This window comes from Schistocerca cancellata, chromosome 5 (genome assembly GCF_023864275.1).
Source record: "Schistocerca cancellata isolate TAMUIC-IGC-003103 chromosome 5, iqSchCanc2.1, whole genome shotgun sequence".
Taxonomy (NCBI): Eukaryota; Metazoa; Arthropoda; class Insecta; order Orthoptera; family Acrididae; genus Schistocerca; species Schistocerca cancellata.
Genome location: NC_064630.1, coordinates 377,317,775 through 377,328,929, shown reverse-complemented (window position 1 = coordinate 377,328,929; position 11,155 = coordinate 377,317,775). Strand labels below are relative to the sequence as shown.

At 37.2% G+C, this 11,155-nt stretch overlaps 1 protein-coding gene across 2 annotated transcripts in view; it reads left to right on the top strand.

Annotated features, from left to right (window-relative positions):
- Positions 1–1,348: 1,348 nt before the first annotated feature.
- The window catches only part of LOC126188918 (structural maintenance of chromosomes protein 5), a 166,692-nt gene continuing 156,885 nt past the window's right edge, over positions 1,349–11,155 (top strand). For both annotated transcript variants that reach the window (XM_049930631.1, XM_049930630.1), the window contains exon 1: positions 1,349–1,504. In XM_049930631.1, coding sequence (XP_049786588.1) covers positions 1,461–1,504 — 44 coding nt within the window. In that variant the 5' untranslated portion in view covers positions 1,349–1,460. The remainder of the gene's footprint in view (positions 1,505–11,155) is intronic.

Sequence of the window (11,155 nt, the reverse complement as noted above, 5' to 3'; positions counted from 1 at the left end):
TGGCACTAATAAGTTAAGTACTAGAGTATGGAAGATTTCTTCGTGGTAATGGTTCAGAAGAAGCTGCACCTAAACTTGATGTCTTCATTATCGTTGCCTTAGGGTACATATGGGAAGAATGCGATCCACACCTATAAATGCATTGATGGTCAAAGTAGTAGAAAAGCCTCCTTCAGTGAGAAGAGGTCGTTTAACAAAGAAGTTCCTATTATGGCTGATACAAGACTCAAGTCATACTTTACGCGGTCTCCTGCATCAATTACAGTCAATGGACCTTGTTAGTAGTTTAAATTCGAAACAGTCTCGCTCACGGTCTCTCCTGTTATTATTAGCAGACACCATTCAAGAGGTTTAATGTCATACCACTACAAATGATGTGGGTATTCCATTTCAATTTCCATTTAGTTGCCACTTAAGGAATGCCATGACTCATTATTATAACCTGACAAGGCAATCTTTCTATAGTTGGAATAAGAATGTTATGAATTGGATTTTGAAGTTTCTTCTAAGGCACTCTTAATATCTACAGCTGAGTCAAAAAGGGATCCAGTGGTTCGACTGGCTGTGCTTTTTTATGCCCACGGCTAGGGCAGTGCGAATAGTTTATCCTCCTATCACACTTTTCCATCTACTCAGCAGAAAAAATAGCCATAGTTGAGACACTACAGGATATCGCAACATCGAAGTTAATTCAGATCCGAAAAGTGCTATTCAGTCTATTGAAAATCGAAAATGGAATTGTGATGCAAATATGTGTACGTATCGGACATTATTCACGTGATGATGGAAAGCACCGACAAAGGAATCTTCTTTCCTTTGGATTGCCGCTCATTCAGGCATCATTTAGAATGAACAGTCAGAATAGGATGTGAAGACAGAAGTTACAGCAGGAATATATTACTCAAGAGTTCCTAAATCAAATCAATCCAAGGATCAATGAGAAAATTAATATTAATTAGCATGAATATAGGAAGCTACCTGTAGTTAATAAGTACAGATGGTAGGGCCTATGCATCGATTCAAGAATCTATCCCATATAAACCTTGGTTCCAATACAAAAAGTTTTCAGGGAAATTAATAATTAGTATAATTCGTATGCATTTAAATTATGGGTGTTTTACAGTCCATCTTCACCGAATAGGAATCTTCAATTCTCTTCATTTTGACAGTGACAATGTCTTCTATGCAGATGAAAACCATATTTTTTTCGCTTGTCCGAAACACAGTATACATAGACAGGTCTTTGTGGAAGACTTAAAGAAAGCAGACGTCTAGCTACTTTATGGTCGAAGAAATTATCCGTAATGCAAATCGCAGAACAGGATGCGCGGCAAAGGTGCTTCTCGTATTGGCGGGTGTAGTCAAAGTTGTTACTGTGTTGTAGGTTATGTGTTTTGAATGGGAGGGTGTTTCGAACCTCCCAAGGTTTGTGTACGCCTGTTGAAGTAATTCACTTACGTATGATGAAGGGCATTATTGAAAGAATCACATTGAAAAATTTTATGTAAGTATTATGTATATATATTACTGTGTGTCAATCGCCGTAAACGTAATTTATGCAACATATATGTCGTGGTTGATTATGCCTTATTCTACAAAAGCAAGCATCATTAATGTGTTTATTGTGTAATAATATTCGTTCACAGTAAGAATGGCTAAAGCTGACTACGACAGTGACAAAGTTATAGTGAAGATCATAAAATAAACAAAGTCAAAAGAAAGATGTGTTTCTCGTCACAGGAACTTTGTATTGTATTCATATGTAGAACTTCGTTAGATTTTAGATTTGAAGTTTTGCTAACGCTTCAGAAAGTAGCATTTGCGTGTCACCTGAAAATTATTTAGGTGAAATCAATGTCAGTATAGTAAACCTTATCTGCCTCATGTGAAATTGACGCTGTCCGACATATTCTTCAATAAGAAGGACATTAACATTATTGTAGAAGTTTCTACGAAAATATAAGTTAGGAAGGTAACACAGCCAGTTTAGTATACATACACATTATCTTATATATCTCATTTATGAGTTCAGTGTTACCAAATTAATTCTAGATAGTTAATTCCCACAAAAATAATAGTTCATGTCATCGTCAGTGTAGTACATTAAATGTTGGGAAAAATGCGATGATGGCAAACCAATTGGTTCACTGCCTATGATGAGAAGGTAATATACAGATTCAGTGTAGTGGGTATCAGTGCTGGTTGTAACAAGAAATATTGAATGGCTGATAATAAACATTCTAAGGATTCAATTTATCTCGGATGTAAAGATGTTCAAACCTATTTATTGCTATTTTCTGAAGCATTGCTGCTAGTCTAAGATTGAGATATTACTGATAGGGATGGAATGCACATGAAGTGACCTGTGATTATTGATAGCTTTTCCCAGATCTCTGAATACGAAATTGGGGAATGGTCCTACGACTTTCGTTCTATTTTTGCAATTTTTACAGTCTAGAACTGATGTTCAATCTGGGAGTTGAGTTGAGAATCTTTAGGAAATTTGGTGACCAAACAATAGTTCTATTGTAGTATGGGATTATTCAGAAAGAATGATTCGGAAGTGAAGGTTAGTTTGGCTCTGTTGTAATGACACGAATAATCGACGGTGATATAAAGTTCTGGATGACTTTAGTATGTGTGTTGTCTTTCACTATAACATCTATGTAATTTCCGTCCTTTCCAGCAGAAGCACTATTGTGGTGGCATTTGGGTGTTAGTACGTGAAGCCAATGAAGATGTTATGAGATTAACTGTAATTGATGCATATTATACTCGTATTGGCATTTGACAAGTTATTTCCTCCATTTTGATGACATAATTGGCCTAAGCATTTGGGTGATATTACCAGTTTCAGTATTTTCCCCAAACTGCTATACAGGGATCTAAAGTTTAATTTGGAATTCAGACCAAAATAGAATTGGCAGAACACATGAATCAAATAAATCTAGTGATACTGGCTTCACATTGTGATTTAATGGTGATGTAATGTGTGATGTCATACATGGGCAGAAAATTGATAATTTTTCCTTGTGTCCATATTATTTGTTAGAATTTAGGCTGTGGTGATGAAAACTGAATTTTTCTTTGTATGCATATTATTTTTAGAATATAATTTTTTGTGGTGACATGCTGGTCTGTGGCATAGCCCATAGCCTAAGAACTATATTTGAGTCAGCATAAGTTTCTATGTGACAGTTGCAGTTGTTAACCTGCCTAAACCAGTAACATAATGCACTTCTGTAATTGCCTCTATGGCAATGCCTCAGTGTTGTCAGTGCTGTAGGTAGCTACTGTTTCTGCCTGCAGCCATTAGTGCGTCGCAGTTCAAAGCTGGCAACAGTGCTGCGAGCTCTCTCTACTGTAGACATATCCATCTGGAGCAATTCATTTAAGGAGGAACAATTACAGAAAAAAGTTAATTATGGGAAACGACAGTATGGGAGGGATACATTGGTACTCATCACATAGAACAGACATTGATTTGCAGACAGGTGCAATGTAAATGAATGCTAGAAGTATCCAGCTTTCAGACTAAGTCCTTCATCAGATATAGAAAACTATCACAGATTCACATGCGCAGAACTTAAACAGACATGTAAGCCACTGTTGTCTCCAGGCTCTGAGGCATGACTCATTTATGAATTAATTATGAAAAAAACAGAGCCCAGACTAAGATTCATATTAGTGCAGTCCTCAAGAAGGGTAATTCATCCTGAGGTAGATATTTGTGTCTACTCATTCTCAACTATTTGTCACTCAGTCTGAAACACTAATAATGCCAAAGTAATGGGAGTAGCTACCGGAGAAATTTCAGTGAAGTACATGATTCGTAGTGATTTTATGGAAATACGGAAGCATCCGATCCCACCCGTCTGCTTTGACCCATGACGTCACAAATATGGCGGAAACAAAAACAAACAAACACACACACTTTCCACAAGAAGCCTATTTACACTAACGGGACAAGCGCGGGAAATGGGTGGGTGTTTTGGGTGGGGGGCAAACTAAATATAAACAAATTTAGACGCCTTGCGTAGCTACAACGTGTAAGTGAAGACAGCCATGCATGAATACCCACCTACCTCCCCAGGGGTCGTAACCCCTGCAACCCATAGAAGATAAAGATGCTTCAGTAGCTGATTAGTGTTTTTTGTCTTTTAAAAAAAAAAAAAACCTCATGGGATAGAACGAACAGATCAGAAAGATAAATATAATAAACTAAAACAGAAATTCGAGGAAACAGATAATTAAAATAAGTAATAAGTGTTTTTAAATTAAAAAAAAAATCTCACTAGATAGAACGAACAGATCAGAAAAGTAAATAAAATAAGATAAAACAGAACTGGAGACAGCCACACTCAAACCAAACTCCGCGCCGTCATGACGTCACACACGACAACACCCTTAAGTCACGGGTCAAAGCAGACGCGTGGGATCGGACGCTTCTGTTGACCCGATTTTGTACGAGGTCATTCCACATCAAGTCATGCAGGTTATGTCACACATCAAGTAAAATTTTCTTGAAACTTTGCGCATTTGCGTATACTTATAACATAAGAACTTGGGCAAACTCTTTTTGCTCTCTGACTAAAACTTTTTTTTTTATATCGAATTTTAAATGTAGTGATATTCTGAAACTGTGCTCTGCAAGAATGTCAATGCAAGATGGTACTTATTTGCATAAATGCCCGTAACTCAGGTGCTTATGAAGCTTTTGATTTGGAATTTTTTTTATAAGTTAAGAGAAGCACATACTTAATAGGCATGAAATTATTTAAGCTGTAAGGTTACAAAGAAGAATACAAAAAAAAAAATAATATGTGTCACTTTACAATTTCCAGAAGTAGTTCACACACATTGAAAAATGCGCATATCACATTTCTCCAACGTGGTGGGAACCTAATGATTAGTCTTAAATAATTCGCAAGACAGTACACATTGTAATAAAATAAAATTATTAATGGGTTTTCTATGAATGGACACACAAATCTGAAATCACAATACTCTGTGTTCTGATGGGAAAAAAATAATTATACGTAAGATCATCCATATCTGACACCCACTGCTTCAGATTTTCATGAAATGTTTTCTACTTGTTACTCTCTGCATGACAATATTCAATGAAAAATTTCTCATCATGCTTCATTTAGTAAGAGGGGAAAATGGAAATTTTTTAGAAACGTAAATGCTGCAACTGAAGTTTGTCATTTCGATTGCATTACTTCAGACAAAAATAATAACAATTATAATAATAACAGAAAGTATCTTAGTTTCAACACATCACTGTCATATTTCCCCAGATGTCACTGAATGGATGTATTTTTATTGGAAAAAAAGATAGTAACTATTCTTGACTTATGGGAATGTAGAAAATCAGCTTAAGCTGTTGTGGTCCAAATAATGATTTTTAAATATGTGAACCACTTTCCGACAGCTGATACAAGATTTATTTTTATTGAAACTCTGTGATACTATTTATAAAAAAAAGAGCCAAAAGTTATGAATTTAATTGAAACATTTTCATTACATGGGTTAACATTATTTACGGTGTCAAATTAGCATCTTTAAACAATTATTCTAGCCACACTAATGTTTATTTAAAATGTACGTGTTCAGCACTGGTGATCCCTGAAACTTGTTCAGCACTGGTGATCCCTGAAACTATCAATAAAACTTCTTAAGAGCATCTCTGTTTTTAATCCACTGTGACAAATTATATTCTGTTAACTTCATACCTTTTTCATTAAAGTAATACATTCTGCCTAATGATGTTGATTTAGGTACACCAACAGCACCTAAAATGTTTTCCAAAGGCACAAAACAAGTCTTCCTTCTCAGGCCAAAAGAATGACACTGCTGGTCCCGGTGGGTGGAGAAAAAGTAGTTCAACATCTCCTTCTTCATTACAGACATTTCTGGCGAAGGCAAAGTACCAAATGCTACAAAAGAATTTTGTTGAGGATGAGTGCATGTCCATTGTGATGCAGATAAAGGAAGGCTTTTCAGAAGATGCTACTCTTATAATCTCTAAAGAATCACAGAAAGTGGTTTGCAATGGGGAAAATTCCTGGTACTAGGTATTGTATGGGCTTTCGAAAATCTCTTCAGGTTTTTGCATAGGAAATCTACATTGGCTTTCTCTAAGAAGTTAAAAAAAATTGTCAATATTAGCTTTGCAGAAATCATAAACACCAGATGCAGTTGTTATTTGTGCATCATCCACTAGTTGAAGACCAGCTCTCCTCGATATACGTTTTGTAGTTCCTCCCAAACCTGGCTAGTAGCAAAAAATTGCCTCTGGCTGGTGTCGATGAACGGATGCCGGCTTCCACCTTTAGCTGCTGGGCCAGTGATCTGCATTGCTGGTGGAACACCCCCTAGCTGGCTATTGGTCTTCAGATGCTACAGCCATGGGCATCAGTGGCTCTATGCATTGTGCTGCAACTGGCATTCCCCTTGGAAAATGGCCTCTTCAGTCCTTGTGAGGCAGTGATGGCTGCATGTGTAATCTGCTGTGTATGGGTTTCAACCTGTTGTCCTTGGAGATGGATGGCACCATGGTACCAAGTCCCACTAGCAGCTTGGTGTTAGAGGCAGCTGTCTCCTTCGGTAGGTTGATGTAGCTGTGGTACCTAGTTCCCTGAAGGACTCAGTGCTGGTGGCAGGTGCAGTGTGGTCCTGAACTCATGGGCTGCTATTGGCAGTGCCCATTCGTCTCACTCTATGGCGTAGCTCTGATATTGTGGTGGTGCTGCTGGTTTCCGGTTATAAATGATCCCTGCCTTAAAATCCAGACTTATTCATAAGCCTCTAGTGCCCATTTATTTCACTAAACGCTGGGGCCTAGTCACATTGCCACAACAAGAGACTATCCTGGTGTGGTCACACTGCCCCGTGTGGCACATGATTACCGCTGTGCGGTGCCATTTACTGCTGATCTCGGCCGTACTCACTTTGCAATGCATTGATGTGTCTTGTTATTGTGATTCACATGCCACTGCACTGTCGGTGACTGACCTGCGACTATTAACACAACACTCTGTGGCAGCTTCCATACTGCTTTTCCTTACTTTTGCTGAACATTTATAATTTCTTGTCTAATGGCTGGGTAGCAGCTCTACAAAAGAAGTATTATTGGTGTTCTGTTCTCTTTCAGTTTGCACATGAATGATGCCACATCATCATCATGTTAGTACAGGATGAAGTCAACACACTGTGTAAGAGGGTTCATTCTGTTAGGCAGATTAAGGCTTAAGTATACATAGCTGCCTCAGCAGAGTTGATATTTTAAAATCCAAAACATGATTTTGACATTATTACGAAGGTGGATGACTCCCCTCTCATTCTTTCATTTCAGCCTCTATGAAGTATGACGAATCAGTCATTTCTTTGTGTGTTGTTGTGTCTTTTGTGGTCAGTATTTTTTCATTCTCACTTATCTCCTGTCCTCTTTCAAGATAATAAATTTTGACTTTATTTTAAATTTGTTGTTATTTCTTATCTGAGCTGTTCTGTTGAGTAATGACTTCTCTTTAATTTTTAGTTCTCTTAGGTTTCTTTCAGTTTTCACAAACCAATTACATTTCATTATGTGGTTATGGATGATATCCAAAATTTGTTTAGTTAATCTATTAGTTCATTCTCAGAAGATATCCATAAAAATTTGGGCTCCTTTTTCACGTTTTATCTGAGAGGTTGTAGTGCTTTGAGAATTTCTGCATAAATTGTAGAACCACTTAGCCTTCCTCCGTCTCGAACAAGCGATATTTTCAATAGAAGTGTGAGAGAGACAAATCCAACGTACTGCGCATTGCATGTTTGCAGCTGTACGCAGGTCTAAAAACAGTCATGAGCAAATTTGGGACATGGCGGCTGAACAGCGGCCTACAAGTACCTGCTGTACAATCCATAATATGTGTAGAGAAGAACAAGGAGTGTTTATGTATTATTCTGTGCTTTTAGGGACTATGACGATTGTCCAGGACAAATGAAAAAATGAAATTAGACTGTCGAGTAATTTATGTGTTGGACTTTCTAGAAGCAAGACATGTTATTAAATTAAGAGTGATTCTTAAACCAACTTGCTTATGAATGTTAATTTAATGCGTTTCTATAGCTCAAAATATGAGTGGAATACGAGAAGACGGAGATATTTACATGTGAAATGCAAGAATGTTATTCTGCATTATCCAATACATCTTTAATTGGTGAAAACATAAAGTTTGTATATTTACTACACACGTTCTATCGTCAAAAAACATTAGAGCATTATTTCATGAAAAGAGAGTGAGAGAGAGAGAGAGACTGACAGTAAATTCCCTTAATCAGCTTTATTCTTCGGAGTAGTAGTTTTTGGAGATCAACCTGGCCGACTATCCAGAGAGGAAGATCAGCTGTGCGTACCAAGTAAGTCAACTGATGTTAGAGAGGTGTGAAGTTGGCAAATCAGCTCCACATCGATTCTATCGTCTAAAGCATTAGAGCGTGGGGACCAGTGGAAAGGATTTGAAAAAATGGAAATTTTGAGAAGAAATCGAAGAAGATATGATGTGTTGTCATAACAACCAGATATAACAAGACAAGAGAACTGTTTCATGTAATTGGATTAAGTCCAAAATTCAAATGGAAAAATTTGTGGGTGCAACAAAAGGGAAGACATAAGGAAGTAATAACATTAAAAGAACAGAAAGAAGTTCTTGACATATTAGACTAAGAAGAGATACGACGAGAATAATTCAACTAAGAAGATTGAGTGGGGGAGTATACAACTCTCACACACATCGTGGCGACGCGAACGTGCAAACAACATCTGACGCCACCGGCGCTAGTTGCGGTTCGCTGGTGCTGATCTGCTTCCACAGCTGCCTACCAACGTCGACGACGCCACCAACGTCTGATGCCGCCGGCTTGCTGTTCACCGGTACTGACTTGCCGACACATCCACTTACCTACATTGCGAGAATTCTAAGCTGGGTGAGTGCAAAATAGAACTTTCGTACCTTAGCAAGAAAGGATACAGGCAGTAGAGTGACTTTTATTGGTGTAGTTGTCATACTTAGAGTTAATGCGCTAAATGACTACTAGATCTAAAACTAATAGGAATATGGATAATACACAGAGAATGGGGAAACTTCAGAACCAGCCATGTCTATGAAAGTGAGAAAGGATGTGCCAGACTGGTCTGAATTAGTAAATTTATTCAAAGCCCAAAGTGCAGATTCAGCGGCTTTAAGAAAGGAAATAAATGCAGCTTTAAATGCTCAAAGTCTTAAGTTAGATTCAGTGAATACTCAATTAAATAATAAATTTGATGTTCAGAATGAAACTTTATGCTTGTTAAATGCTAAGGTAGATTCACAAAGTAAAGACTTTAGTAATTTATGTGAAGTAATGGGAAATTTGAAAACTGAATTTGATGCTTTAACTGCTAAAGTAGAAGATCTGAAGACGGATTTGAAAGCTGAACTAACTAGTCCTTTAGCAGTCACCTAAATCAACTGTTCACTGACTTTAATCAGAGACAAAATGATCAGCTTCAGGATTTGACAAAGAAGTTAGAATTTGGTATTGAAGGTAAATGTAATAATGTAGAATCTGAACTTAGTGAGAAGTTAGGATCATTTCAAAATGTATGTAATGTTACATTTGATGCTGTAAAGCAGAGATTGCGTACTTTGAAAGGAACTGTTGAAAAACAGGATAAATTAATACCAATAATCCAATCGCAAATTACAGGTGTTAATACACGAGTAGAAAGTGTAGAAAGAAGTTTCATAGAGAGAATAGCTAACTCTGATATAGTAAATATAAGTAGTCTGGAGGAACAATTTGAAGGCATTATAGATCGAAATGTTACTGAGAGTATAACCTCCGGAAACGTTTCAACTATTGCTTCTTCCAAACTTAATGATACTAGCAACGTTATAGATGCCATGTGGAAAGAATTCAAGCTTATCCAAAACAAAGTAGAAAAAAAGTATTGTCACCTAATGTTGTGTTACCTAGGGCAGTGGTGATTGTTTTGCAATGGGGAGACTTTCAAAGAAAATTTAATGAGAAGTACTGGTCTGAACTTGCTCAAGTGAAGTTAATATCAGATCCATGGGACCCGGGTGGACTCAATATCTCCTGGGGACATTAACGTTCTGTGTTAACGGGCGGAGTGACGACCATTGGACCCAGAGTTGTTTCTGTGTTTCTTCCAAAAGAGTTTGATGTACCGAATTCCCTTCAAATCTTAAACTATTCTGTAATCTATTCTTGAATTCTTTAACTATCCTATAATCTTAGTACTGAGAAAACTGGGTGATCTCTAGAAGAAATGAAGAGAATAGAATACTATATTTGTGGAAAAAGGTAGTATCATGTAACTAATTGAGCAACCTTTATACTGTAGTGTAGGGATTTTATATTTTGTATAGAATATTTGATACCTTTTATGAGACGTGATGTAGAGAAGAGGGTTTGTATTGATTTTGAAAGGTGTGGGTAGTGTAAATAAGAGCATGCTTTACACCAACAGATAAATCATGGCTAACACAGAACACACATCACACATTTCAAAAAACCCTCGAAAACAGGTGTGACTGGTTCTTCACCATTTGCCATTTCCATAGGGTTGCTAAGATTTTCTTTGGGGACCCCAAGGGTGAAGGTGGGAATGTCCGTTCTGTAGGAGACGATTTAACACCATACCTCCTCTGGCTTCTCTGACTCAACTACCAGTGAGGTAGAGATCCTGGGGAAGGGAGGTGGAAAAGGTTTCCTGTCTTTGGGGCTGTCTTCTTTCTCTTCTTTGATCTTACAACCATTTCTATTTTTCCTTTCTTACTTTTCTTTTGAGGACTTAACTCTTTTTTTCCTTCTTTCCATATTCATATACTTCTATCACAGAAGTCCTTACTAGTATAGGAAAACTATGATATTACGAGTATACATAAGTAGGAAGCATGATTAATGAAGGAAACACAAGCTAGATTGGAGTAAATTTTGATGCTTATTTAAGAAAAGTCAGTGTAGCAAATACTCGGATAAATTGATGAATAGTAGAGTAGTGGGGCTTGAACAAAATAGGTAGACATAGTATCTCCTAAGATTATAGAAGTTGAAAAGTAGAGGAGGACTCTAGGGTATTAAATGTGGTACCAAGAAG